Source organism: Molossus molossus, unplaced genomic scaffold (assembly GCF_014108415.1).
Source record: "Molossus molossus isolate mMolMol1 unplaced genomic scaffold, mMolMol1.p scaffold_m16_p_12, whole genome shotgun sequence".
Taxonomy (NCBI): domain Eukaryota; kingdom Metazoa; phylum Chordata; class Mammalia; order Chiroptera; family Molossidae; genus Molossus; species Molossus molossus.
In genome coordinates, this window is record NW_023425347.1 from 57,027,158 (window position 1) to 57,045,429 (window position 18,272).

The 18,272-nt window shown below is 37.8% G+C and overlaps 1 protein-coding gene across 8 annotated transcripts in view; it reads left to right on the plus strand.

Moving 5' to 3' along the window:
• The window catches only part of DOCK7 (dedicator of cytokinesis 7), a 196,961-nt gene that overhangs the window by 6,589 nt on the left and 172,100 nt on the right, over nt 1–18,272 (plus strand). For all 8 annotated transcript variants that reach the window (XM_036255522.1, XM_036255524.1, XM_036255526.1 and 5 more), the window contains exon 2: nt 13,441–13,546. In XM_036255522.1, coding sequence (XP_036111415.1) covers nt 13,441–13,546 — 106 coding nt within the window. The remainder of the gene's footprint in view (nt 1–13,440; nt 13,547–18,272) is intronic.

The following is an 18,272-nucleotide window of genomic DNA, read 5'->3' on the forward strand; positions in this document are numbered from 1 at the left end:
ATGTTTATATGCTTTACTGTCTTCTTTTGTTCAAAATTATATCTGTGTCTGTAATTCATTCATGATGTTATGCATAATTGAAGTTTATTCATTTTCATTGCTTTATATTATTTCATTGTATAAATATACCACAATTTTCCATCCTACAGTAGATGGACATTTGGGTTATTTCCAGTTTTTGGCTGTTAGAAACAATGATCCTAATAACATTCTTATACAATTATTCTGATACACATGAGTTTTTCTATGGTATACCAGGTATGGAATTGCTGGGTCTTAGGTATTTATTGTTTGTCATAGCAGTTTTATTTATCGTCAAGTTTATTAGGTAATACCAAACTGTTTTCTAAGATAGTTGTAGAAATTTTCACTCCCACAATAATGTTCTTAATATAGTTACATCATTGGTATTGCCAACTTTTTCATTTTTGCCAATCCAGTGGGTGCGTGATGCCGTCTTATTGTATTTGCTTGATTACTAATGAGATTGAGCTTTTTTGAATGGTTATTGACCATTTGAATACTCTTTTGTAAATTGCTTATTTACTTCCACCTTTTGCTATTCTCCCTCTTTGTTTTTATTCCTTTGGAGTCTGTCTTTTTCCTACTGATTTGTGTGAGTACTTTGTACACATTTACTGTATCAGTCCTTTATTGATTATATGTGTTGCAAATATATTCATACTCTGTTTTTAATCCTTTTATGGAGTCCTCAGTTTTAATGCAATGTATTAGTCCTTTTTTATTGGATGGATTTTATATTCACCTATATACCATGCTAAACTCTTGTTAATTCTAAAAATGTATTTGTGGATTCATTTGTATTTTCTATATGGACAACCAAATCATGAATTTTTGTTTCTTCCTTTCCACACCTTATAACTGATTTATTTATTTATTTATTTATTTATTTATTTATTTAGTCTAGCTCTATAAGCTATAACTTTGCATTACTGTGCAGATTATTATTATTATTTCTATTCAACATTGTATTGATATTGAGAATCCTTATTTTGTTTATGATCTCAAAGCCTGATGGTTGCTGTAGTTTTTTTGGTCTGGGTTCCCTAGAAATGGAGACTGAGATAAGGATTAAGAGTTAAGGCTTTATCTGGGAGGCATAATTCCAGGACATCAAAAGAGAAAAGGGAAGTGAGGCAGAAAAGGAAGGGAAACAATATAGGTGATAACTTATCTCATTGGCCACTGCTTCCCAAATTGCTGGAGAGAAATTGTTGACACAATTTGGCTTGCTTGGCCACACAGAATATCTTTTCATGAAGGAACAATTCCTTAAATCACTAGATGGGAGTCTGGAAGAAGAAATGTATCTACCTGCTTTTCTCCTGCATCCTGTTTTCCATTAGTCAGTGCATTCTCCTCAGAAAGATAACTCCTCTTCACTTCTGGGTCGCATCATTTGGACCCCTTTGGCAACCATTCTAGATGTCTCACTACTTTTTCAGTGGCTTTTTACAGAGACTTTTTGGTTGCAAGGGACAGAAACTCAAATCAGATTAATTTGCACACAAAAAAAGTGTTGACTCAATAACTGAGTGAGTACATCAGGTCCAGAGATAAATATGATGTCAGCAGGCCTCTTATCTTCATGTCTTGAATAGATTTTCCATTGAGTTACAATGAGAGTTGGCAACCCCAGGCTCCCTGCCAGTTTAATTCTGGCAAAAAAGATCCATCAGCTCAGTTATTGGTCTGGCTTGGGTCACATGTTCTTTGAACCAATTCCTATGTATAGGGAGGGATATAAAGGACTTTGACAGGTACTGGGTCACATGTCCTTATTTATGGCTTGGAGGAGAGATGTGATGATGGTGTCAGCCCCACCCAATGTCAAGTAATGAGTTCCTTACCAAAAAGAATAGGTTTCTAACCAAAAGAAGGAGGGTAAGTGTGTTCACACCAGAACAACTGATGTCTTTAAAATTAGTCATTTTAAGTTGCTCAGCATTACTATAATTATTTAAATATACAGCTGTACAGTCAGCTTTGTTACCTACTAAAATTTAAATGTAACTTGTGAAATAAAAAATACAAAGGAAACCAGTGTAACTTGATGCCAGCTGTGGATCCAGTCCTTTAACTTGGTTTAGTTCTGACTTTTATGCTATCTATAGCCCTTCCAAGGAGTTGTGCTTGGTTTTGTTTTTTTGCTTTCCCTTGCATCTACACTCCTGCATCATCATGAGGTGTTTCTTACTTGTCCTGTGACACCAGAAAACTGAACTTCTTAACTCATATGATCCATTTAATGCTTTTCATAAACTTTGATAGAGATGTAGAGATTGTGGTAAGGCATCTCAGGATACAAAACTTTCTAGAGATTCCACTTCAGTTTCTCTTTTTCCTGTTGTTATCATTCTTATTCTGACTAATAAACAGTTTCTTCCCCTTAACTTTACAGAGTAGTTCTAATCATACTCAAGCTCTTAAAAAAAAAATTATTGAGGTATAATTCACATAAGATTAATTTAAGTGTATATTCAATGAATTTTAGTAAATATATAGAATTGTGAAACCATCACCCACAATCCAGTTTTAGAGCATTAAAAAAATTTTTTTCCCTTTATTGATTAGAGAGAGAGGGAGTGAGAGGGAAGAAACATTGATGAGAGAGAACATCGATTGGCTGCCTCCTGCATGCCCCCCACTGGGGATCGGGCCCACAACCTGGGCATGTGTCCTGACTAGGAATGGAACCCATGACCTCTTAGTGCATGGGTCAGTGCTCAGCCACTGAGCCACACTGGCCAGACCAGTTTTAGAGCATTTTTATCACCCCCTAAAATCCCTTGTGACAGTTTATAGTCACTTCCTATTCCCACCCCAAGCTCCAGGCAACCACTAATATACTTTGTCTCTTCTCTCCAGATTTGCCTTTTCTGAACATTTCACATAAATAGAGGCATACAATATGTGGTCTTTTGTGTCTGGCTTCTTTTTTTTTTTTTTTTTTTTTTTTTTATCCTCACCCGAGGATATTTTTCCATTTTTGTTCAGATAAAGTGGGAGGGAGAGAAAGGAAGAGACAGAGAGAGAGAGAGAGAAACATCGACATGAAAGGGACACATCGAGTGGTTGCCTCCTGTACGACCCAACCAGGGCCGGGGATGAATCGCAACTGAGGTACACGCCCTTGACTGGAATCGAACCTGCAACTCATTGGTTCCATGGGCCAATGCTCTAACCACTGAGCCAGACCCGCCAGGGCAATGTGTCTGGCTTCTTTTAAAAAAAATTTTTTTTAAGTTACAATTTATAGTCAATATTGTTATTTCAGGTGTACCACATGTTAAGACAATCAAGCACTTTACAGAGTGTTTCCCCTGATATTTCCAGTACCCAACTGGTACCATACCTACTTATTACCATATTATTGACTATATGTCCTACACTGTGCTTTATATCTCTCTAGCTAATTTTACTTAGCATGTTTTTGTGAGTCATTCATGTTGTAGCATGCATCAGTACTTCACTTGTTTTTATAACTGAATAATATTTTATTGTATGTATATAGCACATTTAGTTAATCCCACCATCTAATGTCCATTAGACATCTAATGTCCAATGGACATTTAGGTTGTTTCTACCTTTTATTTTGTGAACAGTGCTGCTATGAACAGTCATGTACAACTTTTGTTTGAACACCTGTTTTCAGTTCTTGTGGGTATATTCCTAGGAGTGGAATTACTAGATCATCTAGTAATATTGTTTAATTTTTGAGGAACTGCCAAACTGTTCCACAGTGACTGTACCATTTTACATTCCCACTAGCAGTGTATGAGAGTTCTAATTTCTCCACATCCCTACTAACATTTGTTATTGTCTTCTTTTTGATTATACATTCAAATGAGTGTGAAGTTGGCATTTTATTGTGGTTTTGATTTGCATTTCCCTAACGATTAGTGATGTTTTTCTTGTGCTTATTGACCATTCACAGATCTTTGGTGAGATATCTGTTTAAATCATTTGTTCATTTTTAAATTGGATTATGTGTCTTGTTTTGTGTTGTAAGAGTTCTTTATATATTCTGGATACAAGTCCTTTATTAGGTATATGATTTACATTTTTTTTCCTATCTGGTTTGTTTTTCATTTTTTTAATGGTGAATTTTATTTTGTTTTTTTTTTAAACTCACCTGAGGATATTTTCCATTTATTTTCAGACAGAGTGGAAAAGGGGGAAGGAGAGAGGAAGAAAGGGAGGGGGGGGAAAGAGTGTGAAAGAGAAACATCAATGTGAGAGAAACTCATTGATTGGTTGCCTCCTGCATGACCCCTGAGCCAAACTGGCCAGGGCTTAATGGTGAATTTTAAAGCACATTTTTAATTTTGATGAAGTCCAATTAATCAATGTTTCTTTTATGGATTATTATTTTGGTGTTGTATTTAAGATTCTGCTTAATTCATAGTTGAGAAGATTTCCTTCTCTGTTTTCTTCTACAAATTTTTGTAGTTTTAGCTCTTACATTTAGGCTATGATCCATTTTGGAATATTTTTTGTGTATGTGTGAGATGAGAGTCTAAATTCATTTTTTACATGGGGATGTTCAATTGTTGCAACACTCTTTTGAAAGGACTGCCCTTGTCTCATTGAATTGCCTTGGCACATTTGTCAAAAAATCTGTTGACCAGCCCTGGCCCATGTGGCTCAGTTGGTTGAGTGTCATCCATGCACTGAAAGGTTGCTGGTTTAATTCCTGGTCAGGGCACATGCCAGTATTGCAGGCTTGATCCCCAGTGAGGGACGTGCGGGAGGCAGCTGATCCATGTTTCACTCTCACATCCATACTTTTCTCTCTCTCTCTAAAAATCAATAATAATCTGTTGACCATAATGTAAGAGTTTATTTCTTGATGCTCAGTTGTGTTTCATTGATCTGTATGTCTGTCCTTACACCAGGACCACATTGTTCTGATTACTGTTACTCTATAATATATTTTTTCAAAAATTTTGCCATTCTGGATTTTTTATATTTCCATAAATATTTGAGGATCAATATCAACATAAATTTTGTTATGTTGAATCTATAGATTAGTTTGGGGAGGACTACCATCTGAACAATATATATTTATTCTTGACAGATAATTGTTACAGATGTTTCTCTTTCCCCCTCCTTTACCCTCCTCCACCTAGTCCACATCCTCCCTTTCCCCTAGCCATCTGAACAATATTGAATCTTCATATTTATGAACACAGACTGTCTCTTCATTTAATAGATCTTACTTGATTTCTCTCTGCAGAGTTTAAGTTTTCAGTGTGTACGTTTTGTATTTCTTTTGTTAGATCTATTTCTAGGTATTTTATTGTTTTTTGTGTTGTCATGAATGGAATTAAAAAAATATTTTTGGTTTGTTCATTGCTAGTAGATAGAAATACAATTGATTTTTGGATATTGAACTTGTATCCTTTGATCTCGCATAATTCATTGGTTCTGGTAGCTTTTTTTTTTTGCTGTGGATTTCTTAAGATTTTTTACATACAGGACCATGTTATCTGTGAGTAAACATAGTTTTATTTCTTCCTTTCCAATCTGAATGGCTTTAATTTCTCTTCCCTCCCTCCCTCCCCTCCCTCCTTCCTTCCTTCCTTCCTTCCTTCCTTCCTTCCTTCCTTCCTTCCTTCCTTCCTTCCTTCCCTCCCTCCCTCCCTCCCTCCTTCCCTCCTTCCCTCCTTCCCTCCTTCCCTCCTTCCCTCCTTCCCTCCTTCCCTCCCTCTCTTGCACTGGCTAGAACCTGCAGTATAATGTTGAATTGAAGTGGTGACAGCAGACATTCTGGCTTTCTTCCCTTTCTCAGAAACAAGCGTTTAGACTTTCAGCGTTAAGTATGCTGTTACTTGTAGACTAGACGGATGCCGTAGGAAAGGGACGGAGGGGACAAAGATTTGAGATCTAAGAGTTAGCAATTCATTGTATATAGTTCATGCCAGCATATAATTTGTACGTTCGTGGGTAAGAAGATTCTGGCTTTATTTTTATGAAGGAGGGTGGAATTGAAGATAAATTGATCTCCTTTTGGGAGGATGGACTTTTTTTTTTTTTTTTAATTTTTATTGTTAAATGTAGAATGTATTGCAGATGTTCCACATGTTTCCCCCATTGACCCCCTCCTCCCCACTCCCGCCCCCCTCCCGCCTTTTCCCACACTATTGTCTGTGTCCACTGGTTATGCATATAAGTTCTTTGGTTTATTTCTTCCCACCCCCCAACCCCTTTCCCTTTGAGGTTTGTCAGTCTAGCAATGAATTTGTACTTCTTAATCCCTTCACCTTTTTCACCCATTGCCCCAACCCCCCTCCCATCTGGCAACCAACAAAATGTTCTCTGTATCTATGAGAATGTTTCTGTTCTGCCTGTTCATTTTGTTGGTAGATTCCATTGTTGATAGATATGTACTCATTGCCATTTTGTTTGTTCATATATTTTATCTTTTTTATTCAAAAAGACCCTTCATCATTTCATATAATAACGGTTTGGTGGTGATGAACTCCTTTAACTTTTTCTTGTCCGGTAAAGTCTTTATTTGGCCATCGATTCTAAATGACAGCTTTGCAGGATAGAGTAATCTTGGTTGTAGGTTCTTGCTTTTCATCACTCTGAATATTTCTTGCCACTCCCTTCTGGCCTGCAAAGTTTCTTTTGAGAAATCAGCTGACAGCCTAATGGGAACTCCCTTGTAGGTAACTAGCTGCCTTTCTCTTGCTGCTTTTAAGATTCTCTCTTTGTCTTGAACCTTTTGCATTTTGATGATGATGTGTCTTGGTGTGGGCCTCTTGGGGTTCATCTTGTTTGGGACTCTCTGTGCTTCCTGGACTTGTATGTCTGTTTCCTTCACCAAGTTAGGAAAGTTTTCTGCCATTATTGTTTCAAACAGGTTTTCGATTTCTTGTTCTCTCTCTTCTCCTTCTGGCACCCCCAAGATGCGAATGTTGGCACACTTGAAGTTGTCCCAGAGGCTCCTTACACTATCCTCATTCTTGGGGGTTCTCTCTCTTTTTGTTGTTCTGATTGGGCGCTTTTTGCTTCCTTATATTCCAAATCGATGGTTTGCTTCTTGGATTTACATACTCTACTATTGAATCTGTGTAAATTATTCTTTATTTCAGTTAATGCCTCCTTCAGTTCTGACTGTGCATCCATCATTTCTGACTGGTCCTTTTTTATGCTCTTGAGGCCCTCACTAAGTTCACTGAGGTTCTCACTAAGTTCATTGAGCATCCTTATAAGCAGTGTTTTGAACTCAGCATCTGTTAGGTTGCTTATCTCCATTTTGCTTAGTTCTTTTCTTGGGGTTTTGTTCTGTTCTTTCATTTGGGACCTGTTTCTTTGTCTCCTCATTTGGGCTGCCTCCCTGTGTTTGTTTCTGTGTATTACTTAACGAGAGGTATGGGGCTAGCTGAGACCAGATGCTGCTTGTTTGAAAGAATTTAGGAAAAACCTGAAGCAGGATCCAAGACAGGCCAATCCTATGGTTAAGCAAGTGGCAACAGCTTGGGTGGGCCTGAAAGCTGGGTGGGGTGTGGCGGGGCCTCAGGGAGTCACCAGGGCGGGGCTACCAGTGTGAGCCAGGTTGCTGGAGTCCCAGGTATGGCGACTGTCTGAGGCCCCAGGGAAGGGCTCACCAAAGGAACAAAGGCCTCTGACAGCACGTTTGTCCTGGAGAAAGCCCCCTCTCCAGCCCTCGCTCCAGTGCCAAACAGCTCAGTTCTTCCCTATATGTCTCTGGCGCCCCTCGAGCTGCCTCCCCTCCTAGTTTAGAGGGAGTGAGTCCGATAAGTTTGTGTGCGGGCCCTTTAAGGAGCTGCCTGGGGCTCCAGCCTCTTTAGCTTCCCTGAGCCTCAGTTCCTGCTGGTTTTTCCAGCCAGAAGTTATGGGGATTCTCTTCCTGGCACTGGAACCCTGAGCAGGGCACCTGGTGTGGGACGGGGACCCCTCAGTCCTCAGGGAGGACTTTCCCAGCCGAGGTATCCCCCTAAATTTTATCCGCATACGTGGGTGTGGGACCAGCCCGTCGCACCACCGCCACCCCTCGTGCCGCCCTTCCTACCAGTCTGGATATGGCTGCTGCTTTAATTCCATAGTTGTAGGACTTCCATTCAGCTTGATTTCAGGCGGTTTTGAATGATGGTTGTTCTGTAGTGGTAACTTTGATGTGGTTGTGGGAGGACGAGATACTGCCTTTACCTATGCCGCCATCTTGACCGGAAGTCCTCATGAACATATTTTTTTAAAGATGTCTTCTTTCATGAAGTTGTTTTCTTTGTCTTCTTTCCATATTGAAAAATCTGTTTATTCTGCTTCTCATAGTAATTTTTTTTTTTTTTTTTATCCTCACCCGAGGACATTTTTTGTTCAGGTAGAGTGGGAGGGAGAGAGAGGAACAGAGAGAGAGAGAGAAACATCGATGTGAAAGGAACACATCGAGTGGCTGCCACCCGCACAACCGACCGGGGCCGGGGACAAACTACAACCGAGGTACGCGCCCTTAGCGGGAACCGAACCCGGCTCTCTCAGGACCGCAGGCCGACGCTCTAACCGCTGAGCCAAACTGGCCAGGGCTGCTTCTCATAGTAATTTTATTTGCATAATTATAAAGCTTGAAAGTAGTTCTCGAACCAGCCCTTTGCAGAGATGTCAAAGATGTATTAGAGACTACTTTGAGATAGGTAACCATGTGATAGATCATGTTTAAATACTGCAAAAAAATTAGAGTTTCAGTAGTAGTTTTTTATCTTACCAGTTTACACGGGAAAATAATCATGTCAGCTATGCTCTTAAAGAAAGGGGTATGGCCCTGGCAGATTTGGCTCAGCAGTTAGAGGGACAGCCTGTGGACAGAGGGGTCATGGGTTCGATTTACAGTCAAAGGCACATGTACCTGGGTTATAAATTCAATCCCTGATGCCAGTTGTGGTTTGGGAGGCAACCAGTTGACATGTCTCTCTCACATCAATGTTTCTCTCTCTCTGTCCCCCTCTCTCCCTTTCACTCTGTCTTAAAAAAAAAAAAAAAATCAATGGAAAAAATATCCTCTAGTGAGGATTAACAAAAAGAAAAAAAAACAAGAAAAGACTATACATTTATAAATCTCCTATGGAGCTCTGGCTGGTTTGGCTCAGCAGTTAGAATGTGATTGCCCATGGACCAGAGTCGTGGGTTTGATTTCTGGTCAAAGGCAGGTACCTCAGTTGCAGGTTCGGTCCCAACTCCTACCCTAGCGTGGGAGTGTCTTTCTCACATCAATGCCCCCCCCTCCAAGTCTATCTAAAAAAGTCAATGGGAAATATCCTCAGTTGAGATTTAGAAACAAAGAAATCTGTGGATTCAGATTTTTCCTCCTAGCAAATATTTACCTATTTGACAGTAATAGGTTAAAAAAAGGATATGTTCTTGTCCCTTTCCAGTCAGTTAGAAACCAACTGTGCTTATAGATTAATTTACTCTTAAAAGCATTTGGAAAGTTCATATGTGATGTAGTTTCTAAATACATTCTTATTACCTGCCTCCTTTTCTCTATTTCCAGTCTTATACCAGTCTTTATGTGTTGGGCACTCTCTCTTTCTTTTCAAAATTTTTTTTCTTTATTGACTTTTAGAGAAGGGCAGGGGAGAGGGAGAGAGAGATAGAAACATTGATGAGAGAGAACATCGATTGGCTGCCTCCTGCAAGCCCCCCACTGGGGATTTGGCCCACAACCTGGGCATGTGCTCTGACCAGGAATTGAACCAGTGACCTCTTTGGTGCATGGATTGTTGCTCAACCACTGAGCCACACTAGCCTGGCTCGTCTCTCTCTCTCTCTTTTTTGATGTCTCTCTCCCTCCCTCTTTCCCTTCCTCCAAGAAGCTCACATTACTTGTTCCATTCTAGCATTCTTATTGAACTACTTTTTTGGGGGGAGGAACTATGAATTTCTCTTTATTCCCATTTTCCAATTTAGCTTTGTAATTCTTTATGTGTTGGGCACTCTGCTAAAGGGTGCAAGGTAAATAATGTGAAGACCTGCTTTTTAATTGCTTAGTTCCTTCCAAGGAGATAGGTAAATAGACTTAAAAAACAATTTGATATATGCCATGATTAAGGTGTTGTTCAGTTATCACAATGAGGTAATAAAGAGCCACCAGACAGTTAAAGAATATACAGGGTGGGGCAAACATAGGTTTACAGTTGTGAGTATGCAAAACAGAGTTTATTCTTGTATTATTATTTATTAATGATTGTATTATTTGCCATATGAACAACTGTAAACCTACTTTTACCCCACTCTGTAGACTTTCTTTAATGGCAGCCATTAACTTGCTTTGGGGCATTTATACAAAATAAGAGATAGCACAGCATACTCCAGTCAGAAGTGAAGTGTTTTCCTGTCCTTCCAAATTCCTCAAGGAGCTTGCAGAGATGCCCCTGAATAATGAGAGTGCCAGGCCTGAGAAGCCAAATTCTTGATACTTCACTGTACCTTTTTCTTTTCCACTAAATTTTATAGTTGAGGGTTGCATCACCGCTATTCCAGAAAAATCGACTTTGCAGTTTATTTGCTTCTTTTATTTATTTATTTATTTATTTATTTATTTATTTATTTTCCTTTTTTTTTTTTTTTTTTTTTATCCTCACCCGAGGACATTTTTCGATATTTTGTTCAGATAGAGTGAGAGGGAAGAGAGAGAGAGAACATCGACGTGAAAGCGACACATCGAGTGGTTGCACCCACACGACCCAACCAGGGCGGGACAAACTGCAACCAAGGTACGTGCCCTTAGCGGGAACCGAACCCGGGTCTCTCCGGACCGCAGGCCAACGCTCTAACCGCTGAGCCAAACCGGCCAGGGCTTCCTTTTTTTTTTTAATCCTCACTTGAGGATATTTTTGCATTCATCTTCAGAAGAGTGAGAGGGAGAAAGGGAGGAAGAGAGAGAGAGAAACATCAATGTGAGAGAGAGACAACTGGCTGCCACCCACATGACCCCATCCCGGGCCGGGACAAACTGCAACCAAGGTACATGCCCTTAGCAGGAACCAAACCCAGGACATTCTGGTTCGTGGGCCGACGCTCTAACTGCTGAGCCAAACTGGCCAGGGCTTATGTGCTTCTTTTAAAGGGAATGTTTACAAACTGGGCTTTCCTGTTGTTGAAATCAAATTCTCTGTCAGCAAGGCCAGATTCTTCTAATACCATAGTGGAAAGCAGTCTGGCCAGTCTGCTGCCAGTCTGAACTAGCCTCCTAGAAACTTCATTTCTTTGAATGTATATGGGTAAACACAGAGTACTTTGAAAGCACAGAGTAGTGTCCAACCTGAGTGAAAGAAACGGAACAGAACTAATCAGGCATGGCTTTATGGAGGCTGTGATAAACCAATTGAAGAGTATATGCCCCATCTGTACTTCATATTTAATTTGTTAGTTTTCCTCATTAAGCTAGAGTAATAATAACAGCTGAAGAGTCTAAGATAAATTACAGGTAGCCTTTTCAGATTGGCTTCTTTCACTTAGCAGTATTCTTTTAAGCTTTCATAATTTTTTATGGCTTGATAACTGAATAGTATTTTGTTGTATGGATGTACCCTAGTTTGTTTATCCATCTACCTGTTGAAGGACATCTTGGTTACTTCTAAGTTTTGCCAATTATGAATAATGAATTAGCTTTTTATAAAACACAAATGTGATCTAAAGTACCTCAAGTTACCCATAGAAAAACAGTTGAGCTAATTCCGTATCTTAAGCCTTAAAGAATGATAATTACCTTGTATCAAAAATTTCTGTTATGAGTAGTTGGCGCATGACAATACTCAATAAATGTGTATGGAATGATTGAGTATGAAAAAAAGCAAGGAGATATAAAAGAGGAGAAAGGGGGAAGAGATATAAAAAATCTGGATAATTTTTAGAAAACGAAATTGTTTAGAAATTCAGCTGGAAATTTGAATGGCGAGGGGGACCGAGATGTTCAGGGCTCTGAATTCAAACATAAGCTTCAAAACACTTCAGAACAAAAGTTTTTCAAGCTGGTCCAGAAACCAGTCATGAAGCATATTTCACTTTATGTGCAGTGTAAATGATAGGAAGAAAGTAGGGTTTATTTTTTGAAAAGGAGAAAAAGAACAGAAGGCAAGTCTTATAAAATAGAGAAGCGGCCAGTTGATTGTTGATCATAGAGTAGAGGTTAGGCATTGACATCAGGAAAATAATTGCACAAAATCTATTGATAGTGGGCTTTATTTTGTATTGTTGAATTATATTTTCTACTTAATAAAAATATTACTAATGCAAGGAAGTTGTTTAGTTATTGGATTTAGGACTCACTGAACATTTTGGTTGATAGTTTTGTGGAATCTAAGGACTATACTATAGATATTAATGAGCTATAAAGTCATTTGAATATCTAACATTGATTTTAGAAATGCTATTTAAGTACATATATTTTACTAGTATGCCCTCAGGGTCAACAACCAGCTTGAAATTATAGAATTTCTAAACTCTAACCCTGATTCAAATAAAGACTTACCTGTCAACTTATGTTATCATAATGCCTTGGTGGTTTACTTCGTTTGTCAGTAAGTTCAGTAATACTGTATTTTTCATAAGACTAAACAGTTACCTGTTTTGAGTACCATTTCTTAAATATTTTAACGAAAACAAAATAAATGAAATGACTGCCTCTGTTTATATAGAACATACATGAAACATGGAAAAATAACTAGGAGGAAAATGCATGTTAGGTTATTATAAATGCTCTAAGGGTTTTAAAGAAGGGTGATATTATTTTTAATTGTAGTGAGTCAAGAAATTTATATGGAGGTCTTGGCATTTGAATGCTACCCTTACAACTAGTTAAGAATTGAATTTGTGGAGAGAAATAGTGTTCTAGGAAACAATTTATGTACAATGACCAGAATTTGGGAAAGGATATGTAAGGCTAGAAAGGTGATTAGGATGAGATTATGGAAAGCCATTAATTTGAAAGTATAAGAACATTTTTTATTAGTTAAGAAAAACAGAATAGTTTTCTGGAGCATGAATGATGAGTTAGTAATAATAGAAAGAAAAAAAGAAGTTTACTCCTAATTTTTTTCATATGTTAATTTGTTAAAGTATTTTAGAATTAATTTTATATCCTTAAAATATATATACTTTAATATATACATCTTCTTATAACTTCCAGCTCTATCATAAGCCAAAGTATATTCCCTGAAATGCCATATACAAAAAAAAAAAAGTCTTATATAAGTTGGCTGTCAGCATTATAAAGATATTCTTCTGTAATTATAAGGAATATTTACTGGTATTTTATAAATTTGTAACCTTATTGATATGCTGAGGTTTTGTTATTCTTTAAATGAATCTTTAGTATATTTAACCTTTCTACCATCTTAAACCTAGGTTATTTTCTTTTTAAAAATAATGTATTTGCTTTCCTTGTTATAGAACTGTGGCTGCTGAAGTTAGGAAGCAGATCTCTGGACAGTACAGTGGTTCTCCCCAACTGCTTAAAAACCTCAACATTGTTGGCAATATATCCCATCATACCACAGTAAGTAGCATATTTTAAATATGGTATATTACTAGTATATTACGGACTAGGCCATGAAAAAATAATGGAAAGAGCCAGTAGATTAGGTAGTACCACTAGTTTCATAACCTTATTTGTTGTTTCTCTATTCTTTTCCTGAAATGTGAGTTGGGGAGAGTGTTAGGAGGCATTACAGAAGTGTTCTAATTCTGAAACTACTTTCAAGAATTAATCAACTCTGAAATTTTAACTTTGTTTTTATGCCATTGACTTGTTGAGGAAATTGGATTAGTTGTCTTAGAGAATTTCTTGCCTTTTGTATTTTATGTTTGCTTCCTTGTAAACTTATTTCTCTGTCTCTTGTACTTCCTATAACTGATTAGATTCTGGTACAGCTTTTTTGAAATTTCTTCCTTGTAGACCTGTTTTTCTGTATTTCCTGTAACTGATTAGATTCTGGTTCAACTTTTTTTTTTTTTTTTTTTAATAGCTTTATTGAGATTTAATTCACATACCATACAATTGACCCATTTAATTTACAAGTCAGTGGATTTAATATATTCGTAGATATGTGCAGTCATCGCCACAGTCAAGTTAGAACATTTTCATCACCTCAGATAAACTCTTTAGCTATCATCACCCTTTTATCCTTTTTCCCCCAGCCCAAAACAACCACTAATTAAATGCAAGCAGTTTTTATGGCACTAGCAAAGGATTGAAAGAGCTCTTCACACTAAACATGTCAGCCAGAATTCCAGTGCAGTGATCGCTGAAGAAGACAAGTCCTCACATTACCCATGAGATTGAGTGCTTCACTCTTGCTTTTCTTCGTCACCCTGCAACCCTGCTTACTGCCCCATCACTCACTCGCTTACAAAATCATGTTGTGGTCTTCTCCCTTTGTCGGTAAATATAGGACCTTTCTTTGGAATCATGTAAAATTGTTTATAGTTGTAAGCAGCTCATCACTGCATTCCAAGACTAACCCAGGCTGCTGTGTCTCCACCAGCATCAGAGAGAATGGAGACAGTTATAGCAAAAATAAATTTGTTTCCTTGATCCAGGTTTAGCTAACATACTTTGAAAGCCAATGACCTTCTCTATAAGTTATGGAAACGACTGTTTATCCTCTATTTGATTTAGTGTTTTTAACAGAGTATCATATATCATGGCTTCCTGTCCTACCCTAATACTCACTCTTGATATGGTTGGCCTTTCTTTGAGGAAAGATTAAGTTTGAGTTAGACTTATGTAAGGACTCTCAACTTTTGTCATTATTTTCATTGAGTATTCATTAGTGATACTTTAAATCCTGAAAGGTATACTGCCCCCAACATAATACCTGGGTGGAGAAGCATTGACTTGAGTTATAAAAAAATGTTCATTTAAATATATTTTATCTGTCTGTCTATCTATCTTGTGGTAAAAGATATATAACATAAAATTCACCAATTCATTTCTAAATGTATAATTCAGTGGTGTAAAGTACATTCATAATGTTGTGCAACTATCACCACTATCCATTTCCAGAACTTTTTTATTATCCCAAATTGAAACCCTGTACCCATTAAACAATAACTCTATGTCCCCTCCCCTCAATCCCTCGTAACTTCTGTTTTCTATCTCTATGAATTTGTCTAGTCTATGTCCCTCATATAAGTGGAATTGTACAGTATTTGCCTTTTTATGTCTGGCTTATTTCACTCAGCATAATGTCTTCAAGGTTCATCCACTTTGTATCACATGTTAGAATTTCATTCCTTTTTAGGGCTGAGTAATAAGTCATTGTATGTGCATACCATTTTGTTTATCCATTCATCTGTTGATGGACATTGGGTTGTTGCCACCTTTTAGCTATGGATAATAATGCTGCTATGAACATGAGTGTGCAAAATCTGGTTTTTTTTTTGTTTTTGTTTTCATCCTCACCCAAGGACATTTTTCCATTTTTTGTACAGATAGAGTGGGAGGGAGAGAGAGGAAGAGACAGAGAGAGAGAAACATCGATGTGAAAGGGACACATCGAGTGGCTGCCACCGCACGACCAACCAGGGCCGGGGACAAACTGCAACCGAGGTACGTGCCCTTAGCGGGAACCGAACCCAGGTCTCTCCGGACCGCAGGCCGACGCTCTAACCGCTGAGCCAAACCGGCCAGGGCGCAAAATCTGTTTTTGATTTGCATTTACCTCATCCCAAAAATTTTATGTTGTATTTTTATTTAGTTTTTTTTTTTTTTTTAAATCCTCACCCGAGGACATTTTTCCATATTTTGTTCAGATAGAGTGGGAGGGAGGGAGAGGAAGAGAGAGAGAGAGAGAAACATCAACGTGAAAGGGACGCATCGAGTGGCTGCTACCCGCACTACCAACCAGGGCCAGGGACAAACTGCAACCGAAGTACGTGCCCTTAGCGGGAACTGAACCTGGGTCTCTCTGGACCACAGGCTGATGCTCTAACCACTGAGCAAAACTGGCCAGGGCTATTTAGTTTTATATATTTTAAAATTTTTACTTTTCAAATTTCTATGACTCATGGATTATTTGGAAGTGTGTTAATTTTGTGTCCAAGTGTTTGGAGATTTCCCTCTTATTTTTATGTTGCTAATTTCTGGTTTGATTACATTATGGTTAGAGAACACACTGTATAGTTTTAATTCTTTTAAATTTGTTTTAGTTGCCCTGGCCAGTTTGGCTCAGCAGTTAGAGCATTGGCCTGCGGACCAGATAGTCGCAGGTTCGGTTCCTGCTAAGGGCATGTACCTTGGTTGCAGTTTGTCCCCGGCCCCTGTTGGGGTTGTGTGGGTGGCAGTCAGTCGATGTGTCTCTTTCACATTGATGTTTCTCTCTCTCTCTCTCTTCCTCCCTCTCTCCCTCCTGCTCTATCTGAAGATAAATGCAAAAATGTCCTTGGGTGGGGATTAAATAAATAAATAAATAAATAAATAAATTTGTTTTATGGGTCAGAATATGGTCCAGCTTGGTATATGCTTTTTTGGTCTTATTCTGAAAAGAGTGTTTATTCTGTTGCCATTGAGTAAACTGTTCTATAATGTCAAGTAGATCCTGCTAGTTAATAATGTTTTTGAGGTTTATCATATCCATGTTGATTCTGTCTGATTGTCTTTCAGTTGTTTAGAGAGATGTCTTGACATCAACTGTAATTGTAGATATGTCTTATTTCTCCTTTTAGTTCTATTAGTTTTTGCTGTTCACATAATTTATAGTTATGTTGTTTAGTACATACACAAGATTGCTATGTTTTCTTGTGGATCATATCTGTTATCATCAGGTAATGTCCCACTTTATATAACGTTTTTTTTTGCTCTGAAGTCTACTTTATGTGATAATAATGTAGCCACTTCTGCTTTCTTTTGATTAATATATTTATGGTATATATTTTTTCATCCTTTTATTTTCAACCTCTTTATATTGTCTTATTGAAGTAAGTTTTTTTGTTTGCCATATATGTAGGTCTTGTTTTTAAATCTGTCCTGCTAGTCTCTTATCTTTTTTGTGTGTATGTAGACCATTTAAATATAATGTTATCATTATTTTGCTGGGGCTTTCATATGCCATTTTCATTTTTATTTGTTCTCACTGTTTTTGTTTCTTTACTTCTTTTTCTTGTGTTCTTGTGAGTTACATTTTTTAGAATCCATTTTTATTTATCTGTAGTGTTGAGCGCATATCTTTGTATAGCCTTTTTAGTGGTTGCTTAAGGTATTATATTATATATACATATCACACTACTGATGTTGATATTTTACCCATTTGAATGAAGTGTAGAAGTCTTATGTCCCTTTTGACCCTTTACCCTCTAGGTATTATATTATATTATATTATATTATATTATATTATATTATATTATATTATATTACATATAGACTTCCTCTGACACTGTCCCAGCAGTAAGGAGAAGGGATGCCTTGTTATTGCTGAATGGGAGTGGATGTCCAGATTCCCTGTGTGGTCTCCATTGACACTGGGTGGGGGATTCATTACCTCCCATTAGGTATGAGAATCTCAGCTCCCGACTCTGACTTTTCTGACACCATGCTGGTTGGAGTGTTGGGGTGCCTTGTTACAGCTTGGTGAAAGTGAAGTCTACCTCCTCATTTGGCCTTTGCTGGTATGAATATGACTGGACCACAGTTTTTCATGTGATGTTCCAGAGTATAGCAGTTATTGTCTAAAAGTTTCTATTGTACTATGCTGCCCCTTTCTTGGTCCCTTAGGCTGGGGAGAACAAGCTTTTGTTTTGTTGGAGCTTTTTTACCCCTGTGCTCCTTGACATTTCTGGGTGGCGGGCATCTTTAGCTCCAAGTCCAGATTATATAAGGCAAAAAGAAATTGTGCCATCTCTTAGGTCTCAAGGTCCCAGCTGGTCTGCCTTTTTCTCTCCACCTTTCAGAATCTTCTTATGTTTATTTTATATATAATGTCTGAGGTTTGTAGTTGTAATTAGAGGGAAGAATAGGGGAAAGTATATCTACTCCATTGTCCCAGAAGTGGAAGTACCTCCTAGTGACTTTTGATGTTGAGCACTTTTTCATATGCTAACTTGCCATTCATTTTTCCCCAGAGATATCCAATTGTTCCAGCAATAATGGTTGAAAAAGATTTCCCTTTCCCTATTGAATTGCTTCTTTCCCTCTCTTAAGAACATCATCATAGTGTATTATATACTTAATAGAATAGGTAAAATAGAATGCTTATGAGAGGGAAACCAATGAATTTTAGAGCTTG